Source organism: Nematolebias whitei, chromosome 14 (genome assembly GCF_014905685.2).
Source record: "Nematolebias whitei isolate Nwh7 chromosome 14, NemWhi1, whole genome shotgun sequence".
Lineage (NCBI taxonomy): Eukaryota > Metazoa > Chordata > Actinopteri > Cyprinodontiformes > Rivulidae > Nematolebias > Nematolebias whitei.
In genome coordinates, this window is record NC_056511.1 from 45908306 (window position 1) to 45929729 (window position 21424).

The 21424-nt window shown below is 42.5% G+C and overlaps 1 protein-coding gene across 1 annotated transcript in view; it reads right to left on the reverse strand.

Moving 5' to 3' along the window:
* Positions 1 to 21424, reverse strand: part of sim2 (SIM bHLH transcription factor 2) — a 43167-nt gene that overhangs the window by 17247 nt on the left and 4496 nt on the right. Inside the window, exons 3-6 of the mRNA XM_037687733.1 lie at positions 14324 to 14406; positions 11058 to 11147; positions 10613 to 10718; positions 82 to 167 (exon numbers count right to left, since the gene is read on the reverse strand). Coding sequence (XP_037543661.1) covers positions 82 to 167; positions 10613 to 10718; positions 11058 to 11147; positions 14324 to 14406 — 365 coding nt within the window. The remainder of the gene's footprint in view (positions 1 to 81; positions 168 to 10612; positions 10719 to 11057; positions 11148 to 14323; positions 14407 to 21424) is intronic.

Here is a 21424-nt window from a genome sequence, read left to right on the forward strand (position 1 = left end):
CATATATATTCACTTTAACATCTATAACCTATGTGTGTGTGACACACATAGGTTATAGATAATGAAACAAGTCATACTTACCTTATAGCCTCCACATGTCAATCCAGCATTCCGTTTAGCAAGAATGCACTTCATTCTCAGGAAGAAAGAACGCTCACTTACATATTCTGTTGAGATTTGTGAAATTAAAAGGAGTTAGTTAATTGTCACATGGTATTATTGCAATGCAACATCTCAGTACTGCATTTTTTTTACTACATCATCCATTTTTCATTAAATAGTAAGTTACCATGTAAAACATGACTGTTGCAGTGATTTTACAATCCTAAAAGAAATGTCCAAAACTCTTTTCAATGAATATATTAGGGCCTAAAGCAAACATATAGGTTTATATTTCAACTGTCTAAATACAAAATCTGGTCCAACATGGGTAAATAAATACAGCAACGCAAATTAATTTCTTTTACTGGTTTGTTGGAAAAACCTTCAATGAATACTGAAATAACTATAAACTGACTGTAATAATAGTAAAGTATAAAACATTTGTGTCAAAAATCAGTCAGTGTTTTTGAATTTTGGTTCAGTGGCATCTTATTAAAAAAACAACTAATGGCCCGAGACAAAAATGATGGTGCCTTTAAAATACTGAAATAATTTGACCACAGAGACAAAGACTAAGGTGGCTGGTCTGTTTGGTGATCCGCTTCTCAGGTATCTTCAGTCTTGTATCAGTCAGTCTGTCTATTTACAGGGTGAAAAGTAGTCACAGGGCTGTTTGGTTTCATAGTGTGTATCACACTGAACATGAAGAACAGGAAGCTGAGGAGTTTTCTCAGGAGCTTAGAAAGAAAATGATCGAGCAGCACGTTAAAGGTAAAAGCTGTAATAGAGTCTCCAAAAGTTTGATGTTCCTGAACACAGCTGAAGAGATTATTCAGAAGTTTAAGGTCGATAGGGCTGGAGACAACTTCCCCAAACAAGAATTGACGAGACAGGTAAAACAAAAGGTTAACCAAAGAGCCCGAAACAACTTCCAGATGGATTCAAGTAGAACTCCGAGGTCAAGGATCAAGGGTTGCACCATCAGTCATTGTTTGAGACAAAGTGGACTTAATGGAAGATGACAGAGGAGGATACTCAATTATTAAAAGGTTGGAAATTGTCCATCCATCCATTATTTTTACCTGCTTCTTCCTTTGTGGGTCACTGGTGCCCATATCCAGCAGTCACTGTGTGAGAGGTGGAGGACACCCTGGACAGGTCGCCAGTCCATCACAGGGACACATAAGCCCCTTTTCCACAGTGACGGCTCAGCTCAGTTCAGCTTGGTGCACGTTGCATTTCCATATGCACTTCAGGACCGGTTCTGTTGGCAGGGTCCAGAATCCAACTCGTCTTACCACCTGGTGGCGGTAGCTTAAGCTATTTACCACCACTAAATGTATTAAGAAGAAGAGCCTGAAAAGATACACAACCAAAATGGAGGATCTTGTTACTTTATTGAACATTATGCTCAGTCTGTGGCTTTCTGTCAAACGTCAAAGAGAAAAGACCCAGAAAAAATCTGCGTGCGACCAAGCAAAAGGCTCTGGAGGCGTGCAGGAGCGTGTGGGAAGCCATAAAGATTAGAGGACGAGTGATGCTAAGCTAATGCTAATTTACTATATATAGTGGGAGCTGAGTGTAAAAGTATGTACCGGTAAATGTCGATTAAAAACGGTTTAGTGAAACATGCTGTGTGTGTTTCTGATGCTTCTCCAGCAGAACAATGGCAGCAGACCTACAGTCTGTTGACGTCCAGCTCTGGAGCCACTAATGTGTGAAATAAAGAGGAAAGAGGCTGTGTTCCATCCATGAATCATTTCAGTATAAACTCAGAATCAGAATAAACTTTATTGTCATTGCACCGAGACACAACAAGAACATGCACATACAGTCGTCCGAAAGATGGTGGAGTGCACGAAGCTGCAACTATAAGAAGTGCGGCCCTCTTATTCTTATTCAGAATAATATTTTGCTTAGATGAGAAAAGGAAAGAAAACATGAGGAGAGACCGTATAAAAAAAAGATCTTGTATAGATGTTGACAATAAAGATGTATTAAAAATATCTTGACTTTTGTTATGACACTTTAGTTATTTACCAAACACTGTGAATGGAAAATCTGGATAACAAGGTGTAAAGTTTAGCTTTACACCTTTAGCTCATAATCATGACTTAAACTTGAAACAGATTTCATACACAAGGTGAGAATTTATTTGGAAGTTTCTGGTAAATTAAAAGGAATACAGATTATTACAATGAGCATGCATCAGGATATTATTACAATGATTAAAAAAAAATATATATATATATATATATATATATATATACATATATATATATATATATATATATATATACTGCTAATGAATTTTTAAAGATTAGCTCACCATTAAGAGTGAGAGTTCTGTGATGAGTTAAATTCAAAACAGTCTGCTCCTCAGATAAATAATGTTAAATTGTTATATTAAATATGAAATTTTCTGTTAACTTATTTTATATATGCATATTTCTGTTCAGTGCCCTGAGACGACTTCTGTTGTGACTTGGCGCTGTATAAATGGTAAATGGACTGTACTTATACAGCGCCTTTCTATCTTGACGAGATACTCAAAGTTCTTTTCAACACAATCTGTGCCTCATTTACCCGTTCATACAGCTCTATACTAGATCTATACAAAGATAATGAATGCACCCTTCAGAGGTTTTTGTGTCGTTTCTTTCAGTAGTTCTTGGTGCAGCGCCCCCACAGACGAGTGGGGGAACAGGTTGGTTCAACAGGTTGGCTCGACTGCACAGTGCAGTGTGAATGCAAACGCACCAGCTCAAATGTAACAAAAGGTCATGAATTTTGGTCCTGAACCGAACCGAGTCTACCGGACTATCAGCTGTGAAAACAAGATTCTACATTTAAAATGTTATACCTTTTCTTCATTATTTGATGTATTTGCACTCATTGTGTCTACTTTTATTGTTCAATTTAGATATGTGGTTTTGTTTCTTGTATACAGATTATTTTATTTTAGTTTGTTTTAAAGTTCAATTCTTGTGTTGTGATTTGTACATCTGTGTGTTAGAATAAAGTTGAACTAAAGGCTGTGTCTCTTCTTTAAACATGTTTCAGGGAAATATTCCTGAGATCCAATAATTTTGTGTCTTTTTATGATTTTTCAGCTGAGTTAACTTTAACAGATTATTTAATAGTCATTAAAGTGAAAACAGGATTTCATGATAAAGCCGGCACAGTTTAATCTTCACTGATAAATAAACAAAAATACTTTTTTTATACATAAAATGTGTTTAAAAATCGTTTCCACCACTCCGTCCCAGACCCATCTCGGTCTGCCCATCTACCGGGATCGGGGTTTGGCCTGCATGAGCAAGTGAGGCCGGGGTCCAGGCAATGGCCTTCTGAGAGTCAGAGGACCGGGAAGAGTCAGGGACCGGCACAGCTCCATCTAGCTCGCTCTGAATTTTGTTGTCAGTCACCAAAGACAAAAAAAACATGGACTCCAACATTAGACCACAGTGCTGTCATTAATGTTTTTAAAATCTTAAAAATAAGTCCAGCCACCACTCTGAGTTCAGACTAATTGCAAATGGCAGATCAGTGTTTTTGAAAAGTTTCTGAAAGATCCAGTGAACATGCAAACTCCACCCAGAAAGGCCCTTGGACCGGGATTTGTTCATTCATTCCATTCAACCTTTATTTAAACAGATAAGTCACATCGAGCCTCAAAGACTCATTTACAAGTAAGACCAGTTTGGACAGACAATAAAAAGTGGTGAAACATAACACATAGGGTTTGGAGACAAAAAAAATCCTAACACACTTTAAACCTCTGTTTGAAATGTCAACAACGTGATAATGAAAACAAATCTCACACACTAGCACATAATGACATCGACATCACGCGCGCGCGGGGGGTGGGGGGGCAAGGGTAGTGAGCATGTCCAAAGACAACACACAGAGGCACTGCAGAGTTCAGATCAAATCACTCAGTTCAAATAGTTCCCTCTGGAGAGATCCGTGCACACTCGGGGGGTGCCAAGGACGACCAAGGACAAAATCCAAAGAGTCTTGAAATGATGACAGAATGTTTATTCAGCTGGGCCCCTTTGAAAAGTCCATGGAAATTCCTTGGTAGGAAGGGAGGGAGGGGTTAGAGCCATCAAGTTTACAAAACTTCCAGGCGGGTTGAGATAAGACAGCCTGTCAAGGCCAGTCAGGGAGCTGAATTCAGATAAACACAATTGTTTTGGGGACAAGCAGAACTTAAATGACATCTACCTTGAGTCTGTGTCGATCCACTCGGTTCTGAAACGTCCAAATTAAATGACCACACCAGTGGACCGCGCCTGAGAATAATCCCTGAGATCTGATCCATTCTGCCAAAAGCATTTGAGTCTGGGTGCTCGAGGCACGAACCAAGCCATCATAAGACAGGCAGCCTGACCAGGTCCAGATTTGTTGCCAACGACTTCCTTGATTGTTGATAGACCAGGAACCAGCCGAATCCAAATAGCAGGAACCAGTTTTCATAAATCCAATTATAAATGCATCCTTAAAATCCACAGATGACAGCAGAGATAGACACGTCATCAAGTCTTCCAAGTCGAGATATACAGCTGCATGCGTGCCAACAAGGCAAATCTGCTCGCCTAACGCCTTTCTTCTCTTCAAAGAAATGTTATCAGTTGCGATGAGGGACCAACTGACCGCTTCCAAGTCCATAGTTATGATTCGGAAGATTTGTAGAAGAGAGGCTGTAAAGCAGTTTCACAGACAGGACAGAGCAAAAACAAAGCAGAGAGGGAGAGGAGGAGAAAATGTCTGCCCTTGAGAAGAGCAAGTGTTGAATTTGATCTGGGGCAACCTGCTCGCTGAGAGGCAGCAGCTCTACCAGTGGCGCCACCGTGCTGCCCTTGTAATTGGTCAAAATGCGTAAGACTTTCTGACAAAAAAACTTCTGGGAGGATATCGTTTGGACATATTAGACTTAACTAAAGTTTTTTGACAACAATGCCAATAAACTATGCTCACAAACCCAAAAGTTAAACAAAGAAAACTGTACCTAAAGTGAGCCATGCAGGAGGCTCGGTTCTGTTATGGGACAGCTTTGTTGCATCCGACAATGGGAGTCCTTAATGTGCAAAGGGTACAATGAAATCTCAAAATTATCAAAACATTCTGGTGTTACTCAGTGGCAAAGAGTGTTTTCATTCATTCATTCAATCTTTATTTAGACAGATAAATCACATTGAGCCTCGGAGACACATTTACAAGAGAGATCTGTTTAGACAGACAAAAAAGTAGTGAAACTGAACACTTGGGAAATTGGAGGCAAAAAGTTCCTATAAAACTCTTTATTCTTGTCTGAGAAGAAAGACCCTGATAATGAAAGAAAAACTGCCGTGTACAGACAAGGACATGGTCAGCACGCGCAGCATTAGCAGCCTAGCAGGCAAGGAACAAGCCATCTCGTTACGATCTCCTGTTTGGGAACATTATGGATTTCTTGTTAAAAGTCGCGGCGGCAACTCTCGAACTCGATGGTGGACACCGTCGGTGAGGGATGCTGTCAGGCTGAAGAAGGAGTCCTATCGGGCCTTTTTGGCCTGTGGGACCCCGGAAGCAGCTGATGGGTACCAGCAGTCCAAGAGACATGCAGCTCGGGTGGTGGCTGAGGCAAAAACTCGGGCATGGGAGGAGTTCGGAGAGGCCATGGAGAATGACTTCCGCACAGCTTCGAGGTGATTCTGGTCCACCATCCGGCGTCTCAGGGGGGGAAAGCGGTACACCACCAACACTGTTTATAGTGGGAGTGGTGTGCTACTGACCTCAACTCGGGATGTTGTGGGTGGGTGGGCAGAATACGTTGAAGACCTCCTCAATCCCACCGGCATGTCTTCCACTGAGGAAGCGGAGCCTGGGGACTCTGGGTCTAGCTCTCCAATCTCTGGTGCTGAGGTCACCGAGGTGGTTAAAAAGCTCCTCAGTGGCAGGGCCCCAGGGGTGGATGAGATTCGCCCAGAGTTCCTTAAGGCTCTGGATGTTGTAGGGTTGTGTTGGCTTACACGACTCTGCAATATTGCATGGACATCGGGGGAAGTTCCCCTGGATTGGCAGACCGGGGTAGTGGTCCCCCTATTCAAAAAGGGGGACCGTAAAGTGTGTTCCAACTACAGGGGAATCACGCTCTTAAGCCTCACTGGTAAGGTCTATTCGGGGGTTCTAGAGAGGAGGGTCCGTTGGATAGTCAAACCTTGGATTCAGGAAGAGCAGTGCAGTTTTCATCCTGGCTGTGGAACACTGGACCAGCTCTACACTCTCAGCAGGGTCCTGGAGGGTGTGTGGGAGTTTGCCCAACCGGTCTACATGTGCTTTGTGGACTTGGAGAAGGCGTTCGACCACGTCCCTCGGGGAACCCTGTGGGGGAACCCTGTGGGGGATACTCTGGGAGTATGGGGTACCGGGCCCTTTGATACGGGCTGTTAGGTCCCTGTATGACCGGTGTCAGAGCCTGGGCCACATCGCCGGCAGTAAGTCGGGCTTGTTCCCGGTGAGAGTTGGACTCCGCTAAGGTTGCCCTTCGTCACCGATTCTGTTCATAACTTTTATTGACAGAATTTCTAGGCGCAGCCAAGGTGTTGAGGGGATCCATTTTGGTGGCCTAAGGATTGCTTCTCTGCTTTTTGCAGATGATGTGGTCTTATTGGCTTCATCAGATCGTGATCTACAGCTTTCGCTGGAGCGGTTCGCAGCCGAATGCGACGCGGCCGGGATGAAGATCAGTTCCTCCAAATCCGAGGCCATGGTCTTGAGCCGGAAAAGGGTAGAGTGCCCTCTCCGGGTCAGGGAGGAGGTCCTACCCCAAGTGCAGGAGTTCAAGTATCTTGGGGTCTTGTTCACGAATGAGGGAAAAATGGAGCGTGAGATCGATAGGCGGATAGGTGCAGCGTCTGCAGTGAAGCAGACGCTGTACAGGTCTGTCGTGGTGAAGAGAGAGCTGAGTCAAAAGGGGAAGCTCTCAATTTACCGATCGATCTACGTTCATACCCTCATCTATGGTCACAAGCTTTGGGTTGTGACCGAAAGAATGAGATCTCGGATACAAGCGGCCGAAATGAGTTTTTTCCGCAGGTTGTCTGGGCTGTCCCTTAGAGATAGGGTGAGAAGCTCGATCATCCGGGAGGGACTCAGAGTAGAGCTGCTGCTTCTCCACGTCGAGAGGAGCCAGTTGAGGTGAATTGGGCATCTGTTTAGGATGCCTCCTGGACGCTCCCTGGTGAGGTGTTCCGGACACGTCCCACCGGAAGGAGGCCCAGAGGAAAACCCAGGACACGATGGAGGGACTATGTTTCTCGGCTGGCCTGGGAACGCCTTGGGATTCCCCCGGAAGAGCTGGCCCAAGTGGCTGGGGAGAGGGAAGTCTGGGCCTCCCTACTTAAGCTGCTACCCCCGCGACCCGACCCCGGATAAGCGGAAGAAAATGGATGGATGGATGGATGTTAAAAGACAAGTGAACTAATCCAAAGTTGTGTGTCTACGTTGTTTCACAGAGACTGGATCTGTAGCAGCAACACATCTAACTTGTTAAAGCACTTGAAACAACATCATCCGAACATGAACATCTCTTCAAGGAAGGTGCAAAGACCGATAACAGCAGCATTTAAGTAATTCAGATCAGTCCAAAGCAATAACACAAGCTGTAGAATTTTTAAAGCTCTGAATCTACATTCAAATGTTGATGCGCCGGCTTTAAGCTATGATTAAAGTTCTTTAGCCTCGCTACGACATCCCATCACGTCAACACTTCAGCCAAAAAGTTGTAGCAGCACTTTACGAAAAAGCTAAAAACTGATTGTCAACAAGCCCGACTACAGATTTAAAGCCCTGCCACATTGATGATGAGCGAGAGAGGATATCCAACCACCTCATATGATGACCGTGCAAAAAGAGGTGTTGTTATTGTGATCTAATTAACTTTTTTTAATTGAAAATTATAATCTTATTAACTCAATTTTTTTCTCTCTGTGTTGTTTGCAGTCTGAGGATGATAGCAGCTGAGTCTTCTTCATCCACCAGATCACCTCCACATAAGAAGTTTGTAATGACTGAACTTGTTTACTTGGCATATTTTCAAAATAAACATTTTGTAAGTTTTTATTTTGGCTTTTTTGTACTGAAAATAACAAAACTGAACCCTCCTTGAAACTGAACCGAACCGAAATGTGATTTTAGCGTACCGTTACACCCCTACTAACAATAATAAAAATCTTAAATACAATAACAGTCAGAAGCAGAACAATAAGCAGCAACAGACTGTTTACAATGTAACTATTCAAGTTTTAAAGTTTTGGCCAAAACAAACAACTTGTCCACATTTTCTGCTAAAAGTTCAGATCTAGTTGCAGTGAATATCTGCAGTGGTGGAGGAAACCTCTCGCTAACAACAGTAGCAGGAATAAAGAGGTAGAGCTTTGTTAATGTTGCAGTGTGGCTGGATTTGGCCTCATCATTAGTCACAAGCTCTTGGACCTGCTCCCACCTGTTCCTGGAAGAGTTCAGAGTTCACTCATCACAGACTTCTTAGCTGGAGGTGATCTCTGGTGGATTTCACTGAAGAGGAAGAAGACTCAGCTGCTGTCTCTGTCCCAGACTGGAAATAAAACACAAAGAGGTAAAAAAAAAAAACGAGTTAATAAGATTATAATTTTAAATTTAAAAAGTTAATTAGATCACAATAATACAATAACATTACCTCTTCTTGCACAGTCATCATTTCTGTTATGAGGTGGTTGAATCTCTCGCTCATCATCGATGTGGCAGACTTTAAATCGGGTCCAGAGCTTGTTGACAATCACTTTTAGCTTTTTCATCAAGTGCTGGTACAACTTTTTGGCTGAAGTGTTGACGTGATGGGATGTCCTAGGCAACGGGGCTAAAGAACTTTCATCATATGCTTAAAGCCGGCGCATCAACAAAAGACATAGATCCATAGATAAAAACTCCTACAGCTTGTGTTATTGCTTTGGACTGATTTGAATTATCTGATAAAAGTTGTTTAAATGCTGCTGCTATCGATCTTTGCAACAAGCTGCTAGAAGAGACGTTCACATTCGGATGATGTTGTTTCAAGAGCGTTAACAAGTTGGACGTGTTGCTGCTGCAGATCCAGTCTCCATGAAACAACGTCGACACACAGCTTTGGATTTGTTCACTTTTCTTTTAATAAGAAACACAAAATGTTTCCAAACAGGAGACCACAACGACGTGCTAGGCTGCTAATGCTGCGCGTGCTGCGAGATTATGCAACAATTAATAGCGCCGCGCTGAAACATGCTTAGGAACTTTAGTTCTGCGGCGTATAATCTCTCGTTAATAAAATTTAATGACTGAAAATATAACTGAAACAGTCCACACGTGGACTGAACTGAACATGCCGTACCGAAACGGTTCAATACACCCATGTGTACCGTTACACCACTACTAAGCAATAGAGTCTGGGTGCATGAGACACGGAGCAAACCTTCACATAGGCGGCAGCCTGACCAGGCCAGATTAGCTGCAGCCGTCTTCTTTGTATGTTGATACACCAGGAACCAGACAATTCCAAAAACAGGAAACCTGTATCATAAATCCAGTCATATGCAATTTTGGCGTCCTTGATTGACAGCAGAGATAGACACATCACATTCCACTTCCTCCAGAGACATGTCCAGCTGCATACGTGTCATCCGGGCAGTTCAGCTCGACTGAAGCTTGTCTCAACAATTTTGTCCATTGCGTTGAGAGACCAACTGACCAGATCCACAAAATTACGGTTCAGAAGATGTGTAGAGAGGCTCAGAAGCAGTTTCACAGACAGGACAGAGCAGCAAAGCAAAGCAGAGGAGGGAGAGGAGGGAGGCATCCGCCCTCGGCAAGAGCAAGTGGTGAAGTGAAGCTTGGTCTCAGACACAGGTTATGGGTCCTCCAACAGGATAATGACCCAGAACACAGCTAAAACACCCAAGGATGGCTCAGAACCAAACAATTGGACTATTCTGAAGTGGTCTTCTGACCCCTGATGTAAATCCTGTTGAACATTTGTGGACAGAGCTGAAACATGCAGTCTAGAAAACCTTTCAAATATGACACAGCTGGAGCAATTTGCTCATAAGGAGGGAAACGAAATATTATGGGCAGGTGCAGAAGTCTGTGTAGTTTGTTTTTTTTACAATAATTAGGTTGAAACAAAATTCAAAAGGAATGACTGATTTTCATGAGCTGATTTTCAATATTCCTTTTTATTACTAATTTTGTCAGTTTCAAGTTATTTCAGTGACATTTGTTGGTTTTTTAATTGTTGATGTTCTTGTTTCTTTGTTCTTTTACTTTTTTAAAGTGTACAAATGTATCCATGTACAAATGTCTTTAAAAACAATGCTAAGTAAATGTAACCAAAAAAATCATAATAATTATGGTAATTTTTGGATAGCAATTGTGTACAATTTTACAAGTACACTAACTATAAAAAGATAAATAAAATATATTGTTCAGTTGAAACAATGAAGCTTTTGGGTACCTGGAGAGAAATATAATGGTGGCTGGGTAAGACTTAGCACTGCTGTCATCTCCTCATGATCTGATGGGTGGATGTATTCAAATATACTGTTTCCTGTTAGCTCCACCTGCAGCACACACAGTATTACAGCAGTGCTCATTTATGTTTTAAAGATGTGAAGACATGAACCACTCTGCTCACCAACTCAAAATCAAAAATTAACACAAAGATCCTTAAGAATGATTAAAAAACACTCATTTTCTGCCCATTGGTCTCAGGTTCTTACATTCTGTATTTTTTTTATTATCTAAGCCTCTAAATTTGAAATTACATAGTAGTTTGTTTTTTTTTTGTTTTGTTTTTGTGTGTGTATGTTGTTGTTGTTGTTGTTTTTTTTTTTTGGGGGGGGGGGGGGGGGGTGTGGGGGGGGGGGGGGGGGGGGGTCTGTGGTGAGGGAAGGGCCTACCTGGGATAAGCCGAGGTGGACTGATGCTGTTTCGGAGATGTACATTATTTTGCCATCAGAAGCAACAACGAACACAAAGCCATCCAGAGTCTGAGTGAACAAAGTGAAACAGAAAGTGTCTTTTAAACACACAGCAGTACAGTAAGGTTAGCCTTTATTTATTTATTTTGACATTTCTTGAATAATAATATTAAAGAAACATTCATTTATATAAAATTAAATTCTGGCAATCTTTGCCCCAATATTTGTACAGTAATGTCAAATTAGAGCCTACCTTATACCATCAAAAATATTAGTAAAATAATTTGGTATAAAGAGGGTTTTTTTTTTTCAACCCAATAAAGAGAATACATTTTCCTATAGAATAACTTTAAGTTCAAGTTCAAGTAGGTTTATTATCATTTAAACACATGTGGTACATGTGGTGGAACAAAATTATGTACACAGTGTCTCAGTTAACAAAGTCCATGTTCAATAATCCAGGTATACAATCCAACATTTTTCATTCAGGTCATCTGGACAGTTTCTTTTTTTGTGCTGAAATGTTTCACCTTCCATCCAGAAGGTTTCGTAAGTCAAGGAAACACACAACACAAAAATGATTCTTCCCCCAACAGCTTACTCCAAAGTGGGAAAAAAACAGTTATGTTGGTACTAAGATGGTCACTTTGGCACGCCCCCTCCTCCGGTGCCGGCCCTCTTCCTCATCGACAGTCATGCCAAACTGGTTCAAAACCTACAAAGTCCATGCTCAATAATACAGGTATACAAGCCAATGAACGAACAGACTGGCAAGTTTTCAGAGAAGCTACTGAAAATGGAGGATTGCTTGATCTGGACCAATACGCATCCTCAGTTCCGGGTTACGTTAGTACATGTACTGACACCGTCTCCACCATGAGATATGTTCAAAGCTACCCAAACAGAAAACCATGACTGAATGCAAAGATGTGCACCCTGCTGGAAGTCAGGAACACTGCCTTCAGGTCTGGAAGCTCAGAGGAGCTGAGTAGGACAAGGAAAGAGCTGGTTGCTGGTATTAAGAAGGCCAAGGCCACATATGCACAGAGGATCGAGGGTCAATTCATCTCACAAGACCCTCGGAGCATGTGGAGGGGCATTAAATGCATAACAGATTATAAAGGAAGGAGTGAACAATGCCCCAAAGACCCATCTCTGCCTGATGCCCTCAACAAGTTCTATGCACGCTTTGAAGACCCGAACAGACCCCACCAGCACCAGACTCACCTCACCACTGGATGAAGAGCATCTCAGCGTGACCTCAGCAGAAGTAAGGAGTACTTTCAGGAGGATTAATCCGCACGAGGCAACTGGCCCAGACAACCACAGAAAAGTGTTGAAAGAATGTGCCGATCAGCTCTGTGAGGTGCTGGCAGACATCTTTAACACCTCACTTAGCCTAGAGACAGTACCCACCTGCCTGAAGACTGCCACCATCATCCCAGTCCCAAAAAGCTCTACAGTGACTGGTCTGAATGACTATCGGCCAGTGGCTCTCACCCCGATAGTCGCTAAATGCTTCGAAAAACTGGTCATGACTCACATCAAAACAACCATCAACATCAACGAGGACCCTCATCAGTATGCATACCGTGAGAACCGATCAACAGAAGACGCCATCTCCTCCGTGGTCCACACTGCGCTCAACCACCTGGAGCAGAAGGACTCTTACGTCCGTATGCTCTTTGTGGACTTCACATCCGCCTTCAACACCATGATCCCCCAAACCCTGATGGAAAAACTACTCACACTAGGACTAAGTCCCTCCATTTGCAACTGGGTACTAGACTTCTTAACAAACAGACCACAGTTAGTGAGGATCCACAACCTCTCCTCCTCCACCATAACCCTCAGCACTGGCTCTCCTCAGGGATGTGTGTTGAGCCCCCTCTGGTTTACTCTGCTCACGTATGATTGTGCAGCTACCCATCCAGGCTGTCACATTGTAAAGTTTGTAGATGATACAGCGGTGGTGGGATGCATCACAAACAATGATGAGTCCAGCTACAGGCAAGAGGTGGAACACCTGGAGAGCTGGTGCAGAGAGAATAACCTTCACATCAATGTGAAGAAGACAAAGGAGATGATTGTGGACTTCAGAAGGAACAAAAACACCTACACCCCCCTGAACATAAGAGGATCTGCGGTGGAAGTGGTCTCCAGCTACAAGTACTTGGGTGTACACATGAATGACAACCTCAGCTGGAGCACCAACTCCACCAGCCTGATGAAGAAAGTTCATCAGAGACTCTACTTCCTCAGACGGCTGAGACGAGCTGGTCTGGAAGCTCAGTCCTCACCTCCTTCTACAGGTGTGCAGTGGAGAGCATCCTGTGCTCCAGCATCAACGTGTGGCATGGAGGCTGCACAGCTGCAGAAAGAAAAGCTTTGCAGAGAGTGGTGAAGGCTGCACAGAAGATGTTGGAGTCAGTCTCCCCACCATCACAGACATCTACACCTCCAGATGCAGGAAGAGGGCCACCTGCATCATGAAGGACCCCACTCACCCAGCACACACACTTTTTGCCCCGCTCCCCTCAGGAAGGAGGTTGAGGAGCATTAAGTGTAGAACCACTAGACTGAGGAACAGCTTCTACCCTGAGGCTGTTAGACTCATGAATCTCTAACTAGAATAATCACTGTGAAAAATCACATCATGTTGCTGCTGATCTGTTTCATGTTGCTGCTGATCTGTTTCATGTTGCTGCTGATCTGTTTCATGTTGCTGCTGATCTGTTTCAATGTTGCTGCTTACATAGACACATACACCTCCACTCCCTGTCTTCCCCGTTAGCTCGCTGCAGTGGTCCGACCCCCCAAAAAGTCCATCATCCAGCTGGAAAGCTGAGTCTGGCATGTTGTTATTAAGCCATGTCTATGTGAGACAGAGTACAGTGCCTCATCAGTGCATAATGCTTCCTCTTCTTCCACGCTGATGTTCGTAGAAGCTGCAGTCTGGCGAGCATAGGTTTTAGATAGTTGTTGATCGCTGCTGTATCCAGAGTTAAACCTCTCTTAAGCTCACAAGTTCAGTTTGGCTGTAATTCACACGCTTGAGGCGAGCGTAGTTGGGCTCGGAGCCGATTCCAAAGCGAACAAAAACTAGGTTTTCACCGAGAGCCCGTGAAGCTGCAGCCCGGCTGAGCGCAGCCGTCTTGGCATCATAATCAGCAAATAGAAGAATAACAGGAGTATTTTCAACTTGAAGTTAAATTTATTTAGCATGTTCCCTGTGGTATACTGACTTGCAAAAGGTGAGATCCCAGCTCTTTGACCATGCTGTCCAGAGGACTGAACTTGTCCGTATGACTCCATCCAGCACTCGGACCTACAACAGGAGACACACACAGGAAGAGAGAGACTGAGTATCAAAAACACAACAAAAGAAAATTCCTAACTTTTCATACCTTATCATGGTTTTCTCTCAGGCTCTCAAAGGAGGCGCACACATTCCTTCCAGCTCCGTTTCTCTTCTGCTTTATTTTTGCTCTCTGTCTGTGTATCGGAGCAGCTCCTATTTTTTTTTTTTTGTCACACATCTCCCGAAATGGAAACTACTGTTTTGGATCTGATCAACTGCACTTTCGACGTACATTACAAATACTTTCAACAAAGCGATAAGGTCCTGAGAACCCTCATCTGCTCGGACGAGGTGTGCAGCTGGATATATCTCTGGGGGGATGTGTCTACCTCTGCTATCGACCGAGGATGCTGAAATTGCCAATAATTGGGTGTTATTCCCTCTTTATGAGGTTTTTTAAAACAGAAAAAAATAGCATCTATTTTTTCATGGCAAATTATAATATTAGGGCCTCCTTCTTTCTCCTGAGTCCTCTATGATGTCAACCTATTCTGTGAGGGTCGTACTTCGTAGAGACAGCTTCCTGTTTTGTTTTTTCCATCCAGCTCATATTTGGGCCAAGACCCATCCAAAACTGTCTCTCCTCTTGAGTCTGGGCCGCTTGGATGTTTCTGAGTGACCGTCCTTTCCTCTGTTGTCATCTCTGCATCACCGTTCTCCACAGGAACAAGTTTCTCTGTTCTTATCCTTTGCTTCTCTCTTGTACTTCTTTTATGCTCTTTTGTCCACCATGCCTGTTAGATCCATTACTTCCTCCATCATCTCTGGATCAGTCTCCTCAGTTGACGCCAACTCTGGGCCCCGATCCATGCCTTCCAGCTCCTCCTTATTCAGCTAGGCTTTTTTCTGATCCCATGGCTCCTCTGTTGCGGTGCACTGTCTCCAGTGAAACCAGGTGGCTCCTTTTCCTTTCAACTTCACGGCATGGGAGGTCCTTTCCATCACCCTGTAGGAGCCAATCCACCATGGCTCCTTCCGCGTTCTTCTGATGACCTTCAGTAAAGCCCACTCTGCAGTTTGAGGGTTCTCTGGCTTGTCTGCCTTCTTTTTATCCACCACCTGTAACACACAACCTGAAAACATCTTCTGCTTCGCTGTCTAGGGGTTCTGTCTTCAGATCTTCTCTAATTTTTCTGTCTACTTCTATCTTCTCCTGGCAACAGTGTGGTTCTCCATTTGTCAAGTGATCTGCCTTCATGTGTGTCCCATCACTATATTTGCTATTATCATCCCAACAACTTAACCTCTTAGCTTTATCTTAGCTCCAAGTTTAATCACCATAGAATATCCTCCCAGAGAATAACCGTATTCCAAATCTATCAATCCAGTTTCAGCTCTCTAAGACAGGTGACTCTGTATTTTTCTATTTCTAACAAGAATCCTAAAAATCCTGTTGACCTAAATGGGTTTGACTCTATAAAATATTTCATCATTGCTTCTAGATTGTTATGGTTTTATAGTAGAACGGTAAGCATAAATAGCAGTATCCTTTCATGCCCCCTTTCACGTTTAGAAATGTGAACCTCAAAAACGGATACGCTTGACTTCTTCAACAGGGTTCTGAAACATTCACATTCAGTGTTTTCTTTCATCACCATAATCATTTTCACAGGTGTAGAAATAAGAATATACAGAAATATGTTATTTTAACATTCAATGCAACCAAATAATCATAAGGAGACAAGTTTGCAAGAATAGCGGGGGTTGTCAGTGGTGTCAGTTAGTTAGATTTATTTTATTGCTTACTTCATTCAGCCTGTGGAAAATAACTTTTTAAGCGCATGCACACTCTATATTTTCTTTGGTCACATGTTCCTCAAACCAGCACAATACAGCATTAGCATGTTGTCATCATTCTTTGTTGAAATCAGGTCTCTCTTGTAAATGAGTCCTCGAGGCTCAATGGGATTAAACTGTCTAAATAAAGGTTGAATGAATGAATTAGACATTTATTTCTGCTGTATAATGGAAGAAGGTCAAAATCAGTTAATTTATTCAGCTTGGCCTTGCAGCTCTGGAGATCTGTCTGGATAGAACAAGAAAACATTCACGGTTCATGATTATTAATCCTGCCACTCATCCATACCTTTATTCATCCATACCTTTATCCATCTACACATCTATTCATCCATACATTTATTTAGCCTAATTAATCTTCTAAGAACAAAAGTCCACCTTTGGCAAAACCCCCTCAGAAGGTCTGTGTTTACGTTCTGCCAGGTCCTGGAAACTTCCTTCCTGACATCTCACAGGGAGAAAGACAAATACTGCTGTTAGTAGGAGCTCCAATTTTACCTGTTTTTTTACGTTGAAAATGTAAAACCCCATTGTCATGATCGGCTCCGTGTGTGGGGACCCAAAGTGCAGGAAGACGAATGAAGCTCCAGTAAATAAGTAAAATCGTTTATTAATTAAATAAACAAAACAAAATGCTGTCGGGGCAGCAAACTTACTTTAAAGGAGGACACACAGAAGAGACAGGTCATGAAGCCTTAGGAAAAGGACAATCCAGAGACACCGACAAGACACCAAGAGGCTGAATATATACAGACACAAACAAGGTGAAATGAGTGACACCTGCGGTGATTAGAATTAGACACAGGTGCAACAGTGCTGGAACACAGGAGGAGAAAAGCTGAGGGGTGACAGGCAAACATGAGGGAAAACACAACATGTAAGACAAGACCCCAGAAACCCTACACCCATGATTCTCTTTTTAGTTTAACTAACGATCCACTCATTAATCAATAAACTCCCCCTTTTGAAATAGGGCTGACTGTTTCACCTCTGTTTAATTTAGAAGAAATGTATAATTTTACATGCCATAGCTCCAATTTTACCCACTAATCCATCCACCCTGAACTTTAAACACATAAAGCTAAAAATCTTAACATGGTTTCAATATCAATTGCTGCTAGAAACATCAACCAATAACTACTTTTCTGTAATGGTCAGCGGCCCCTGCCGACCCCTCATCTGCTCACACCTCTGCTCTTCATGCCATGCTTCTGCCTTGATGCTCTTTGTTCTCCTGCTGTCAACTCTCATAGTTTCTGCCTCCTTGCTGTGTCTTGCCTATCACCCATCCTTGAGTTCAAGCCCACTCCCTTCACTCCATACCACGCCTCCTTTATTTTCTCCACTGTAATCAGCATTTGTTCCATGCACCTGTTCACCCAGCTCCATTCATTCAGTACCACACATCTGGATTTACCCTGTCTGGATCACATCTTCAGTCTACCCCTCTGTAGCAGCTCTATCAGCCTGAGTGACAACATCGGCTGGAGATCGCCCAGAGCACCTCTCTGTTTTTAATACTGGACTCCCACCTGGATCCTGAGTCCCAGCAACCAGCAGCCAAGTTAATAAAAACTGTTCTTGTTGTTCTGCTCCTGTCTGGCTTATTAAGAATCCAAAACCCATTCTTGACACTTTCATCCCTTGTAGCAAACCAGACCCACTAAATGAGCTTCTCCAAAGGCAAAAGCAAACATATAATTACTTTAGAAAACATCAGCAAACTCAATCAAAGTCAGATCTCAGGTACAGGTTTCTCTTGTAAATGTGTCTTTGTGACTCCTGAGACTAACCTGTAAAAACAAAAGGTGAAATGAATGAAAAAGTCAATACTTTTGCTTGGGAGTAGGGGTGGGGGGTAGCATTATTCATCTTTATATAAGGTTTTGAGATAATAAAACAAATTTACATCACAGAGTAATTGGAAAGGACAGGTAATCCAGCAACCCACATCAGTTCTAGTCTGCTCTACTAAAAAATCATCTATGTGTCACGCTGTTGCACATGTCTGAAAAATAAGCCCATGTGAGTGTTCATTGTCAGAGCAAATTGCAGTTTTGATCCTGAAACTAAGGTCATTGGACGACCATCACAGATCAAATGTGGGGTTGACCCCTCCACCAGACTGCAGTTGTCGTTACCATACCATTTTATTTATAAAGCACTTAAAACAGCAACAAGGCCAACCAAAGTGCTGTACAGACAGAACAACAGGTAACACACAAAGCAAAATACAAAATGAGGTAAATCAGAATATAGACATAAAAACGATGCAGAAAACGATGTTGTTAGTGACTTTGGACAGGTGGACCACCAGCTTTTCTGTCTTCAGGTATTCTCCCTTTGTCTGGAGATCTGTTCAGCTATGCATAGCAGTTCATAGCTAAGCATATGTTACGCCCCTGAAAGGGGACAGAAGAGCCAGACATCCACTCAGCTCCCAAGTTGCTTTATTTTACCACTGAGTGGAGCCCACATCCCCTTTATAGTTTCTTCACCCAGGAAGTGACATAATCGCTAAATCTTTTCACAATAAATCTTAGAGTTGTCTCTATATATGTCATGTTTTTGCCCCTCACAGCCAGTCATGTTTATGTTGTTCCTGCCAAGCTCTGCCTGTTCCTGTGTCTCACTCTCTCCCAGCAATCAAACTCATGTTCTACACCTGTTCACCTTCATACTTAAGCTCCCTTCAGGCACTCAGTCAGGCCAGATTCCTAAACCTTTCACAAGCAGTAGAAATCCAGCATACCTGATCTTGTCTCTTGCCTTGCCACGACTTCTTGCCTGTTTTTGACTCCTCGACTTGCCTGAACCTTCTTGGCTTTTGTCTGCTTTTCTGCCCATGGTTTCTGACTCTGTGACTTCCCCTTTGACCACGCCTTTGGGTTACGATTCGGCTCTGTTTTCGTCTGTCTGTTTCATCGTGCTTAACCCCTGCAACGGCTTACGAACCACGATTCTGGAACCCCCTGTTCTGGACCTGAAGTCCTTTTTAATGTGCTCCGCTGCAGCAGCTCACTCTACAGGAGAGACATCACCGGCTTCAGCGTGACTAAAGCTTCAGCCTCTACACCAAGACAGGAGGTTAGTGAACACCTGAATATCCACCTGCACCTCCTGATCCATGTCAAAGTTACTAACTCTTCTGTCTTGACAGATTGGACCTGGCCCAGGACCCAGATCTCCACCAGAGATCTCCCAAAATTAATAATAAAACTGTTAAACTGCTCTTGGCCTTGGTGTTTTGCTGATCCAAACCTGATTCTTGTCAATGTATACATGTAGTATTGTTTTCACATAACTGCTTTAGTGTAAAATCATCTTAACAAATGTCTATTTTCATTTGGCCCATAACGCACACCCCATCACAACAAGTGTCGTCCTAACACCCTATTCATTGATCTAAAGGAACAGTTGGACATTCTATAGAATGCCATAACATTTTATATCATACACAGCCCACTAATGACCCCCCCCCCCCCATTGATGCTGTAATAAATTATTGTTAGTCTGATTTATATGCATGTTGGGCTGATTGGTAACTCTAAATTGTCTCTAGGTGTGAGTGAGAGAGTGAATGGTTGTTTGTCTCATTTGTCTCTATGTGTCCCTGTGATGGACTGGAGTCCTGTCCAGGGTGTCCCCCGCCCCTCGCACAGTGATTGCTGGACATGGGCACTGGCGACCCCCGTGACCCAAAATGGAATAAGTGGGTAAAAGATAATGGATGGATGGATTATTGAGCTTGCATCAGGACATGGATGAGAGATATTTTATTAACAAGAAAATTGACAAATAAGCAGAGACGACATGACGGCCTGCCTTTAATAGAACTCGATGCTTATTTCCAAACAACTCAGAAGTGGAATCTGTAATTCTTAAAGTCCAGTAAACATAAAATCAAATTTGTAACAAAACCCAAAATCATCTCAATTCTAAATGCTTCTGTAAAGGAAAGTCATAAGATGTTTTTAAAAACGCATGAAAACTGAATTTATTTAATGTACGAAGTGTGAGGTGCTAATTGTAAAAGCCATTAACAGAATCCTAAAACTACCAAGACGGTCAAAAGGTCAGATCCCACATCTTAGGCTTTAAAAACGTCCAATAAAATTTAGAAATCAATAGAATTTTTCACAGGAAACCAGTGAAAGAACCCATCTAATTCCACTTATGGAGATGGAGGGGGAGGGGATCTTCAGACTGAGTGCACTGTGAGAGCAGCTCTCTGGATCTGAGCATCATTTGTGGAAAAGTGCAAATAGATCAGGGCTATGAACGAAATTGATCAGGGGGCCCCCGTTAATGAAAGCCAAGAGTTAAGTGGCCTGACATCCAGCAGTTCTCGTGAAATAAGTTTGTTTTACAATTTAAAATGTAACAAAGTCCATGCTCAATAATCCAGAAAGAAACTGTCCAGATGACCTGACTGAAAAGTGTTGGATTTAAAATGTAGTTTTATTGAAAACTGAACCCATTGGTGGGACGACCTGAGTACACCTGTGTGCCTGATTTGGCCCCCTGGCCAGCCGTTGACTAGTCCTGATCTAGAAGGTGTGCACCAAAGAAAAGAGGAAAATGCTTGAACAGACTTTACTGACAGGATGCGAGCACTGAAGCGTTAGTTTGGATGCTGAAGTAGAAAACAATCCAACCAAAGCCTAAAGCAGAATGGTTTCACACACCAGGAAAAAAGATCAGGTGCAATACTCAGGTTTTACTCATTTTGTCATGGTCATGAAATTCACAAATGAAAAAGATGTTAAGGTTGCTCAGCATTGTCCTCCTAAATAAATTCATAAACTAAACTTCTCCTTCTCGGCTCTGAAATTCTGCTCAGTTTGAAATGTTGGCATTTTTCTTTGCTGCCAAAAGACGAAGACTGAGGATGATTTTGCTCATGACTGTGTTCATCTGCGTTTGTCTGTTAGCAAAATATTTCATAAACAACAAGAAATGTTTTTAGAAAGCACTCAGAGTAATCATTAGATGTTCATTTAGAGTCAACCTGATTCAAGATGGCTGCCACAAACATCTGACCATTAAAAAAAACATAAAAAGATTATAACTCAAGCAGTTTTCAGATGATGACCTAAAATTAGGTCTGGACTGATCCCAGACACGCACAGTGAGCATCGTTATTATTATTATTATTATTATTATTATTATTATTATTATTATTATT